The sequence below is a fragment of the Pleurodeles waltl genome, chromosome 7 (genome assembly GCF_031143425.1).
Source record: "Pleurodeles waltl isolate 20211129_DDA chromosome 7, aPleWal1.hap1.20221129, whole genome shotgun sequence".
NCBI lineage: Eukaryota > Metazoa > Chordata > Amphibia > Caudata > Salamandridae > Pleurodeles > Pleurodeles waltl.
Window position 1 is genome coordinate 1,542,550,322 of NC_090446.1, and position 12,107 is coordinate 1,542,562,428.

Here is a 12,107-nt window from a genome sequence, read left to right on the forward strand (position 1 = left end):
TTGTTCTGTTGTCCACATCCTCTTCCTCTGCCTCCTCTTCATCACTGTCCACAGGCTCCACCGCTGCCACACGACCATCTCCAGCCTCATCCACCTGCAGAAAAGGCACCTGGCGTCTCAAGGCCAGGTTGTACAACATGCAACGATGATCTGGCAGACCTTCCTGGGTGGGTAGCACAGTGATCCACCTGTCAGATGGATGCACCTGAACCTGGTCTTCAGGAGGCCAAAGGTGCGCTCAATGATCCTCCTTGTTCGCCCATGTGCCTCATTGTAACGTTCCCCTGCCCTTCTCCTGGCATTCCTCACTGGGGTCAGTAGCCATGAGAGGTTGGGATATCCAGAGTCACCTGTAAATATCGAGGGATATCTGTTAGCCACACCCTCACCCTTAGGGCCAACCCTACAACCATATACCAACAGACACTGGGTGGGGACCATGGGCTCACCTATTAGCCACACCCTGTGCCTCTGGAGTTGAGACATCACATATGGGATGCTGCTATTCCTCAGGATAAAGGCATCATGCACAGACCCAGCATACTTTGCATTCACATGGAAGATGTACTGGTCACACAATCTGCACATTCATAGAGTGAAAGCTCTTTCGATTTCTGAACACCTGTTCATTTCTCCAGGGGGGGACAAAGGCAATATGTGTACCATCAATAGCACCAATGATGTTGGGGATATGTCCAAGTGCATAGAAGTCAGCCTTCACTGTGGCCAAATCCTCCACCTGGGGGAATACGATGTAGCAGCAGATGTGTTTCATCAGGGAAGACAACACTCTGGTCAGCACGTTTGAGAACATAGGCTGTGACATCCCTGCTGCCATGTCTACTGTCGCTTGGAAGGAGCCACTTGCCAAGAAATGGAGCACTGATAGGACTTGCACAAGAGGGGGGATCCCAGTAGGGTGACGGATAGCTGAGATCAGGTCTGGCTCCAATTGGGCACACAGCTCTTGGATTGTGGCCCTATCAAGTCTGTAGGTGAGGATAATGTGCCTGTCCTCCATTGTTGCCAGGTCCACCAGGGGTCTGTACACAGGGGTAAGTCTCCATCTCCTATTCATCCTCAGCGGTTGAACTCTCGGGTGAAAAACGGTGAGAAGATGGTCACATTCATACATATCCTCAGAGTAAAATGATTTGCATGTTGTGACAGAAACAGTATGTGAACGTTTAGTTCCGTAAATGTGCCTATGTCTGCTGTGATGCAGTTAGGTGCCATGGCCTGTTCCCCCTGAAATGGCGGCCGCCTGATCTTTGTGGAGGGACAAGTGGAAATGAAGTAATTCCGCTGACGTTGTGCGCCATTGCGGGAGGCGGTCGAGGACCGCCGTGCAACTTTTCATTGGGTATCATTGGGCACTATGGGGTAGAGTAGCCAATGGTGATGTACGCCAGCAGTGACGGTATGTACCGCCGCGGACGTGACCGCCATTTTCTATCTGTTCACTCACTTGCTACCTGACCTTCAACAGGCGAGGACCTACACTATAAGTGCTGCTGTGACCTGTGTCTGGAAGCGACCATGGCTCGTAGGTCTGGGGAAAGGGCCCCTGCCTTCACTCCGGAGGAGTTGGAGACTGGCGGATGGGGTCCTACCCCAGTACCATTTACTTTATGGTCCTCCAGACCAACAGATAAGTACACTGTCAGCAGGATGCATGGGGCATGAATGCATGGAGTGCTGTGTGTGTAAGCCTCTTGTAAGGGGGGGGTGGTTGAGGGGTCCTGGGAAGAGTGCTGCATGTATGGTGGTCAATGTCTGTGCGTAAGGGAATGGGAGGTATATGATGGGCCATGAGTGTAACAGGCCGGACGGTATTACTAATACCTTTTTCTATGTATCTTTTTTTGCAGGTCAGCGCCCATCAGAAAAAGGGTATTTGGCGTGACATCGCCAAGGACGTGAGGACCCTGGGGGTCTTTGACAGGCAGAGAACCCACTGTTGCAAACGGTGGGAGGACCTGTGCCGCTGGGCAAGGAAGACGGCGGAGGCCCAGCTGGGGATGGCCTCCCAACGAGCAAGGGGTGTCCGTCGTACCCTGACCCCCCTAATGTTCTGCATCCTGGCTGTGGCCTATCCGGAGTTGGATGGGCGCTTGAAGGCATCACAACAGCCACCAGCGGGTGAGTACAGTTTCAGAATCAGAAAGTTGCGCTTGCTGAGGTGTTATCTGGGTGGGGGATGTAGGTCTGTGGGTGCCCCTATGCCAGGACGAACATGGCAGGGTAGGTTCCATGATGGGCAGGGTCTGATGCACTCCAACCTCAAATATGCTAGTGGGCATCTAATACTGGGCAGGGTCCTGTGGGTTTCAGCTGTGCTGCTATTGGCGATAGGCATTGTACTCTATGGCCTGGTGACTAGTATTGTAACTGGTAGTGCATGGCCCTGTGTGTTGTGTACGCCAACGTTGGTGTTGTTGCTGGCATTGACCAAGTGTATCCTCTGCCTCTTCCACCCCCCTTTTTGTTTTGTCACCCTGTCCTTGTGTGCATTAGCATCATCTGGCGGAGGAGCAGAGGCACCGGAGGAAGCTGCATCCCACATGGCCCATTAGGCCGAATCCACCGATGGGGAGGGCACCAGTGGGATGGAGGGCGAGGGGAGCACTACAGCGGAGACTAGAGGGGACAGTTCGGACAGCGACACCTCCTCCGATGGAAGCTCCCTGGTGGTGTCGGACACCTCTGTGGCCACCCCAACTTCAGGTACAGCCGCCACCTCCATACTAGCACCGCCCTCCCAGCAGCCCCTCAGTGTGTTTCCCATGCCCGTTCACCCAGGAGGGTGGGCATCTCCTTCGCCCCAGGCACCTCAGGCCCTGCCCCAGTCAGCCTTTCTGCCCTCAGTGAGGAGTCCATTGACCTCCTGCGATCCATCTCTGTTGGGCAGTCAACCACTGTGAATGCCATCCAGGGGCTGGCAGGGCATTTGCAACAAACAAATGCATTCCTGGAGGGCATTCACTCTGGTGTGGCAGCCCAACAGAGATCACTGAGGCTCTGGCCTCCTCCCTGATTGCAGCAATTGTCCCTGTCTCTAGCCTCTCCCCTACAACTTTCTCCACCCAGTCCTATTCCCCTCAACCACAGCCTATCCCAAGCACATCTTCAGACCAGCATGCACCCAAATCAACACACAGAAGTGGCTCAGGCAAACACAAGCACCACACTTCATCCCACAGGCACTCACACAAGCACCATCCAGATACAGACACAACAACATCCACTGCCTCCAGTGTGTCCCCCTCCTCCTCGTCGTCCACCTCCCTCCCAGTAGCGTCTCCACTCACACCTGCATGCACTACATCCTCATCCACAACCTCCATCACCATCACGCCTATCAGTACACGCCCATCACTGGCAGTCACCACCCACCAAATCCATGCACACGTCCCCTGTGTCCTCTCCCAATGTGTCTGTGCCCTCTCCTCCCAAAGTACACAAACGCAAGCACTCAGACACCCAACAGCTATTCACCTCACGACAGCATCCAGTCCATGCACCTGCACTCAAACACAGCAGACAGACACCTCCTACCACCACTCCCTCTTCCTCCACTCCCAACCCTTCCCCCTCTTCCAGCCCGTGTCCCTGAAAAGCTTTTCCTCTCCACCCTTGACCTATTCCCTGCCCCTCCCCCCGTCCTTCACTTCAGGCCAGGGGTCAGGACCCAGGCTAGCACCTCAGCCACCCAGTCCACGGCCACTGTAATTTCTGCAGCCACTGCAGTTGTGAGATGCACCGTGAAGACACCCGTTCATATAGCCAGTGTGCCTGCACCAGCTGCCAAGGGCAAAAATGAGCACCAGCTGGCAAACGTAAGGAGGCCCCACCAGCTGGCAAACGCAAGGAGGCACCACCAGCTGGCAGAATCAAGGAGGCACCACCAGCTAGCAAACGCAAGGAGGCGCCACCAGCTGGCAGAATCAAGGAAGCACCACCAGCTGCCAAGGGCAGAAGGGAACACCAACTGGCAGAAGCAAGGAGGCACCACCAGCTGCCAAGGGCAGGAAGGGAACACCAGCTGCCAAGGGCAATTACAAAGGCACAGACGTCACAGGCAGGATGGATATGGAGTCTGGTGCTGTAGCAGCATCTGGGCAAACAACATCAGCCATGGCACTTTAGCCATCTGAGGCTGCGGGGGAAGTGCTGGAGCCTCCCCCCGCCACAGGCAGCACCGCCGCCAGCACCGCCACCTGCACCGCCACCAGCACCACTGCCACCACTACTGCCAGCAGCAGCATCCCAGTGGGCAGCCGTCCGAGGCTTCGGGGGAAGGGCTGGAGCCTCCCCCCACCACTGGCAGCACCTCCGCCGGCCCCGCCACGAGCACCACTGCCACCACCACTGCCAGCAGCAGCGACCCCAGTGGCAGCCGTCCTAGGCTGCAGGGGAAGGGAGGGAGCCTCCCCCCACCATAGGCAGCACTGCCGCCAGCCCCGCAGCTTGCACCGCCACCCGCACCAATGCCACCACCACTGCCAGTAGCAGCAGCCCCTGTGGGCAGCTGTCTGAGGCTGCATGGGTAGGGCCGGAGCCTCCCCCCACCACTGGCAGCACCGCCGGCAGCCTCGCCTCTGCCACCAGTGAGCAGCTGTCACCGCCGGCGGGCAGTGTGTAGTCGTGCCTCCATGGGCTGTAGGGCATCCTGGCCCCTGCAAAAACTGTAGGTGTGACACCGAGGTGAGAGACTGTGACCTTGCACCCTCCAAGATCTGCATCACAGGGCACAAGGCCCCCTCCAGAACCAGTGGAAGAAAGCATCCACTAGAGAGACTGTGGCCTTGCACTCCCCAGGACCAAGCAGTGGGCAATCCATCCACTTGAGAGACTGTGGCCTTGCACTCCCCAGGACCAAGCAGTGGGTAATCCACGCACTAGAGAGACTGTGGCCTTGCACTCCCCAGGACCAAGCAGTGGGCCAACCACCCACTAGAGAGACTCTAGCCTTGCACTCCCCAGGACAAGCAGTGGGCAAACCACCCACTAGAGAGACTGTGGCTTTGCACTCCCCAAGACAGAATGCTGGGTATGTGGCCCCCTCCAGGAGCAGTGGCATTGTACCATCTTCCGGCTGAGGTGCTCCTCCTTCCCCTTCCCCCTGAGGTGCCTGTGTATTTTCAACCTGATGCCTCAGCAGTGTTCTTTCCATGTTGAGGCAGGAGTCAGGTGGGGCCTTGGCCTATGTGATATGCCCCTGTGGGCCACGGACATTTTGGACTGGGCAATGTCCCTCCATTTGTATATATTGTAGATACTGTTTTGTGATTTGAGGACGTATTTCTCAAAATTTATATTATTACACTGACTTTACTCACTTCCTTTTTTCCTTGCATTATTCCTGAGGGTTATGAGGGGGATATGTAATGTTGTTGCATTTGTTTGTATGTATGGTGTTGGGGGTGGGGTTGTTGCCTGACTGTGTTACGTGTACGTATCACTCTCTTTTTCCTCCCACTCTCCCTTGTGTGCTAGGTGCGGTATGCACCGTCGTCGTCTTCACCGCCGTTCGTGTTCCTGGTGTGGGAGGAGGTATCACAGCATGGGTAACACCTGTAGTTCAGGATCCATGGCATGGTGCTTCTTCCTTGAGTGTCCAGAGGTGAGTTGTTTCCCTTTTGTGCTCTATTTCCGCCGTGCTTTTGATGGCGTTGGTACCGCCCCGGAAAAGCTGGCGGATTGGCTTGTTGTAATAGGGTGGGCGGTACATTGACTTCCGCCTGGCTGTTGGCGGTTATCACCGCGGTGCTTGTTGCTACCGCCGTGGCAGTGTTAAAGTGGCTGTCTGTGTTGGCGGTTTCCACCATGGTCATAATTCCATTTTGTTTACCGTCGGCCTGTTGGCGGTATTACCGCTGCTTTATCACCGACCGCCAAGGTTGTAATGAGGGCCAAAGTGTGGCCTTCTCACAAAGAGTTATGTAGTCAAAAATGATACCACTCACTTGTAGGAAAGTACCATCTTGCCTGGCATGTTACCCCCATTTTTACTGTATGTATGTTTGTTTTTGCCTATGTGTCACTGGGATCCTGCTAGTCAGGACCCCAGTGCTCATAAAGTATGCCCTGTATGTGTTCCCTGTGTGGTGCCTAACTTTATCACTGAGGCTCTGCTAACCAGAACCTCAGTGTTTATGCTCTCTCTGCTTTTAAAATTGTCACTGCAGGCTAGTGACTAATTTTACCAATTCTCACTGGCACACTGGAACACCCTTATAATTCCCTTGTATATGGTACCTAGGTACCCAGGGTATTGGGGTTCCAGGAGATCCCTATGGGCTGCAGCATTGCTTTTGCCACCCACAGGGAGCTCAGACAATTCTTATACAGGACTGCCACCGCAACCTGAGTGAAATAACGTCCACGTTATTACACAGCCATTTTACACTGCACTTAAGTAACTTATAAGTCACCTATATGTCTAACCCTCACTTGGTGAAGGTTAGGTGCAAAGTTACTTAGTGTGTGGGCACCCTGGCACTAGCCAAGGTGCCCCCACATTGTTCAGGGCAAATTCCCCGGACTTTGTGAGTGCAAGGACACCATTACACGCGTGCACTACATATAGGTCAATACCTATATGTAGCGTCACCATGCTAACTCTGAACATGGCCATGTAACATGTCTAGGATCATGGAATTGTCACCCCAATACCATTCTGTTATTGGGGGAACAATTCCATGCATCCCCGGGTCTCTAGCACAGAGCCCGGGTACTGCCAAACTTGCTTTCCGGGGTCCCCACTGCAGCTACTGCTGCTGCCAACCCCTCAGACAGGTTTCTGCCCCCCCCTGGGCCTGGGCAGCCTGGTCCCAGGAAGGCAGAACAAAGGATTGCCTCTGAGAGAGGGTGTTACACCCTCTCCCTTTGGAAATAGGTGTGAAGGGCTGGGGAGGAGTAGCCTCCTTCAGCCTCTGGAAATGCTTTGATGGGCACAGATAGTGCCCTCTCTGCATAAGCTAGTCTACACCGGTTAGGGATCCCCCAGCCCTGCTCTGGCCCGAAACTGGACAAAGGAAAGGGGAGTGACCACTCCCCTGACCAGCACCTCCCAGGGGAGGTGCCCAGAGCTCCTCCAGTGTGTCCCAGACCTCTGCCATCTTGAATGCAGAGGTGTGAGGGCACAATGAACAGCTCTGAGTGTCCAGTGCCAGCAGGTGACGTCAGAGACCCCTCCTGATAGGTTCTTACCTCTCTCAGTAGCCAATCCTCCCCTGAGGGCTATTTAGGGTCTCTCCTGTGGGCATCTCACCAGGTAACGAATGCAAGAGCTCACCAGAGTTCCTCTGCACTTCCCTCTTTGACTTCTGCCAAGGATCGACCGCTGACTGCTCCAGGACGCCTTTTCAGGGTCTTGGGTTGGAGTATCTTGGACACCCTTAGGGGGTGATTCCGATTGAGGCGGGCGGCGCCTCGCGGGAACCGCCATATGGCCGCTCTGCGGTCGAAAGACCGCGGAGGCCATTCAGGCTTTCCCGCTGGGCTGGCGGGCGACCGCCATAAGGCCGCCCGCCAGCCCAGCGGGAAACCCCTCCCCACGAGGAAGCCGGCTCCGAATGGAGCCGGCGGAGTGGGTATGTGCGACGGGTGCAGTTTGCACCCGTCGCGTATTTCAGTGTCTGCATTGCAGACACTGAAATACACATTGGGGCCCTCTTACGGGGGCCCCTGCAGTGCCCATGCCATTGGCATGGGCACTGCAGGGGCCCCGCGGCACCCCCTACCGCCATCCTGTTCCTGGCGGGCGAACCGCCAGGAACAGGATGGCGGTAGGGGGTGTCAGAATCCCCCATGGCGGCGCAGCAAGCTGCGCCGCCATGGGGGATTCCAAGGGCAGCGGAAAACCGGCGGGAGACCGCCGGTTTTCCTTGTCTGACCGCGGGCAAACCGCCGCGGTCAGAATGCCCGGCGGGGCACCGCCAGCCTGTTGGCGGTGCTCCCGCATCCCCGGCCCCGGCGGTCCTTGACCGCCGGGGTCGGAATGACCCCCTTAGTGTTTTCGAACAGTCCCAGCGACCCTCTACACACTACACTAGGCCTGGGGTCCATTTGTGGTTCGCATTCCACTTTTGGAGGATATAGTTTGTGTTGCCCCTAGGCCTATTTCTCCCTGTTGCATTCTATTGTGTTCTACATTGTTTGCACTACTTTTCTAACTGATACTCACCTGATTTTGGTTTGTGTGTGTATAATTTGTGTATATTACTTACCTCCTAAGGGAGTGTATCCTCTGAGATACTTTTGACATATTGTCACTAAAATTAAGTACCTTTATTTTTAGTAACTCTGAGTATTGTGTTTTCTTGTGATATAGTGCTATATGATAAAAGTGGTATAGTAGGAGCTTTGCATGTCTCCTAGTTCAGCCTAAGCTGCTCTGCTATAGCTACCTCTATCAGCCTAAGCTTCTAGAAACACCTCTTCTACACTAATAAGGGATAACTGGACCTGGCACAAGGTGTAAGTACCACAAGGTACCTACTATAAGCCAGGCCAGCCTCCTGCATCACTTGCCTGAAAAAGCTAAACTCACCAGAAACTACTCTTCACAGACACAGCAATCACCATGACATCCCACTAAAAAGAATAAAGAAATTACAACCACACATAAGAGAACACAAACATAATTGTGCACAAATCTAAGGGCAATTTCACTCACAATCCTGCATTTCAAATTCAAATTCAAAGAAGCTTTATTGCGGCTACAAGAGCCAAAAAAGCACGAGCAGTAATAAATACAAGTAAATGCACATAATAAAATAAAATTGCAGGTAAATATGGTGATAAAAGGGAGTAAAACATAAATAAAAATTAAAATGGAATAAAAATGAGATAGAATAAAATGGAATGAAATTAGATGAAATGAGATGAAATGAAATGCACTGTGCAGGATGTTGGGACAGTCTTATTTGGAGTCTTTGTCCAGGAGAGTTTTCCCTCTAATAAGCCAACTAGCTCCGAGGAATTTGGCGATAGCGATCACTAGCGTTGGCCTGGTGTCTGATCTAAGGATTCGCAGAGCTAGCGCAGAGCAGCGTGCTCCCAGTAGTCTGCATGCCGGGGCCAGCCATTTCCTACGGGGGGCAGTATACGCGGGGCATGCAAAAAGGAGGTGAGGGAGATTCTCGACGGGGGCTTTGCAAGCAGGGCATGCGGTGGATTCGTTGTGTGACCAGCTGCTGGTGAAAAGTCTTAATGGGAGTGTTCCAATGCGGAGCTGGAAGTACAGTTTCCTTTCCCTTGGGACCGTGATTAGGTCCCAAAAAGTTTCGTACTTGCATGACTCTTTTAGGTTGGCAAAGTCACAAGATAATGTAGTGTGGAGTGTAATCCTGCATTTAGTACACCACTTACAAAAAAGTAATTCATTCATACCAACTAAATACTTTTAGAGTAAACACTTCTTTCTTACCCATAACATGCAACTACGCAAACTGCAGGTCAACCACTGCCAAAACCACAAGGAGTCAAAGCAAAGGAATCAAAAGCTTTGAACTGGAACAAAATGGAGAAATAAAACATTATAATCACAAATGCAAATACTTTGCCGGTCGACAAACACCCCACCACCAAACATTTAGAAATTTCCCCTGGTGCCTTAGTGGCTTATGCCCCTCTTGGGAGCAGATGGGCCTAAACAAAATGGGCTGAACTGACCCCAAGGGGGACAGAAATGGCCAGCAGTTGTGAGCCCCCTTTGGGGGATCGACCCTTGCCCATGGGACCGCCCCCCAACACAAAAAAACAAATAAAAGCAACCCCCTTGTGTCTAGGTGGCTTCTGCCCCCAGGGCAATAGATATTTTTACCCCTGAAGGGGAGTGACCCTTGCCCAAGGGGCCGCTCCCCTGTAATGAAATTAATAACAAAAGTAATCCCTGGTGTCTAGTGGGCATGCCTGCTACCTGATTGTGATGGGATCGAGCAGCAGAAATGCTGAAAGAGACATCTAGGGAAAGGAAAAGCCTTTCCTTTCCCCCAATGCCTCTTGTAGAGGAATCCACCCCACCTCCCCGGCCAGAGGAGAAACTCAACTCTTTCTCCTTTGTTGCACCTGAAGCACATGGTTTCCAGTGCGATGGAGGCCTCTAATGATGTCAGTGCACGATCGTGTGCTAATGCCATTAGATGGGGTTTTCGGGGGTGGTAGCGGAAGCACTCCCGCTGCCACCCCTGCCCTGGGGGGTGGGTGGGAGTCCTATGCGGGCTCCTCTGTGCCACCAGACGTGATCATTATGTCCTTGACAGCGATGTTCATGTTATTTATGTTTAAAAAAATCTTTACAGTGTCTTTCTGAAATAGCATAGCATATGTTCGTTCGTGTCAGTATCTGTACTTGATTTATGTGTGAACGAATCATGATCTGAAGACATCAGCAGGGCATCTCAGAATGCCCCCAACAATTCATAGTAATGAGATTTACTGAATTCTGCTGTATGTGTCCACATCAGGGATGGCTGGTGAGCCCCATAGTCACTGCTCAGTGCAGCCCTGTTGAATCATCAATCCCATCAGCTATTTCTTTTTAAGTTTTGTAAAAAAAAGTTTTAATGTGGCTGACACACTAGGGGAGGGGGGCTCTCAAAGATAAATAGGGAAGGGGGCATATCTACCAATGGTGCAGCAGTTGCAGTGGTACCAGGCCCTACAGGCCTGATAGGCCCATTGATTCCACACAATGCTGTATAATACTACCCCAGGAGCCAAAGTGGCCATTTTCTTTGCTTGCACCATGACCCATAGCATCCTTGCTATGCTCTTGGCATAGGGGACATTAGTTTTTCCTAGATCTATGGAGTCTGTGGCTATCTTGTTTCTGAAAACTGATCCGACGGACGTTAGAGTGTTCACGCCTTTACACATGATGCTGAACCAGAAGGTGGACGAGCTAGCTACATTTGATTGAAGATACCACACTATTGCCAGATTGTGCCCTTTCTCATTAAATAAATTATTTAAACACCTGATTCAGACTTAAAACATTAATGATTGTTTTTTGGGTTTCCAGGATTTGAAACATGCAGATCTCTCGATTTACGAGCCGATAAGAAGGTAAACAATCAAATATTCTATTTAAATGTACTATTGTTTCAATAAACATGGTCTGCTTAATATATTGAAAGAGGTCTCTGTGGTTACTTAGGGTGGCTGCTGCCCTGTTAGTAGATCACTGCCTACCCTGCCTCCTTAGCGGGGATCTTACTGACTTCAGTGGACCTGTTGGTGATGTTGTTGGAGGGGCGGCTCCTCCATAAAGGCAGCACTCCCCCTGAAAGCGCATGTGTGTTTGGCTCGAGCCAGCCAAACACATATGCGCAGTGTGCTCTCTCCAGCCCAGCAACACAGTTGCTGGGCTGGAGAGACCCTGTACAGGCTCCCAGCCAATCCTGACGCTGCTCTCAGCTCTCAGCAGCGTCTGGATTGGTGCAGGGCAGAATGGGAGCCTGTGCAGCAGAGACCCAAGAGCGATGCGGCCTGCGTGCAGGTTAGTTTTTTTAACAAATTGTATTAATATCCCCCCGCCACCCCCTTGCTGCCACCCCCGCGCGCCACCCCACCCCATGTAAGACCCACGAGCTGCAACTGTATGGTTGTAGTGAAACTTTGTCGAACAAGTGACCCTGTTGTTTTTGTCAAACAGTAACTCAGCATAGAATAAATACATTTGATAGAATGATGTTCCAACACATGATGTTGTGATGATACCACAGACTAATTGACTTTGACTACCAGCATTGACCTCTTTCATAAAGGGCTAACAACAATCAAATACTGTGCGGCATGATGTAATGGGCAGGTGCATGGGAGCTGCAGAATTGTTCCTAGACAGACTGCCTTCTTGCTTATCTTCTGATCTGAGGATCACACAGGATAATCTGTTAGTTCAAATTCACAGCTTTCCCAGGACTCAAGCCACCAATAGGTCTCACTCTTAGAATCCTGTGTCCAATGGGAAACCACGTAGCAAGCAGCCTCCTCTGTCTGTGATGCTGCTCCACCCACTTCTACCTGAACAATGTCTCCTTTAACCCCTTTGCTGCCAGGCCTTTTCCCCTCCTGTGCCGAGCCTTTTTTTGGCTATT

The 12,107-nt window shown here is 52.3% G+C and overlaps 1 protein-coding gene across 3 annotated transcripts in view; it reads left to right on the plus strand.

The window, feature by feature from the left end:
- LOC138246670 (carcinoembryonic antigen-related cell adhesion molecule 21-like) overlaps nucleotides 1–12,107 on the plus strand; it is a 253,270-nt gene that overhangs the window by 195,207 nt on the left and 45,956 nt on the right. For all 3 annotated transcript variants that reach the window (XM_069201422.1, XM_069201423.1, XM_069201424.1), the window contains one exon: nucleotides 11,033–11,076. In XM_069201422.1, coding sequence (XP_069057523.1) covers nucleotides 11,033–11,076 — 44 coding nt within the window. The remainder of the gene's footprint in view (nucleotides 1–11,032; nucleotides 11,077–12,107) is intronic.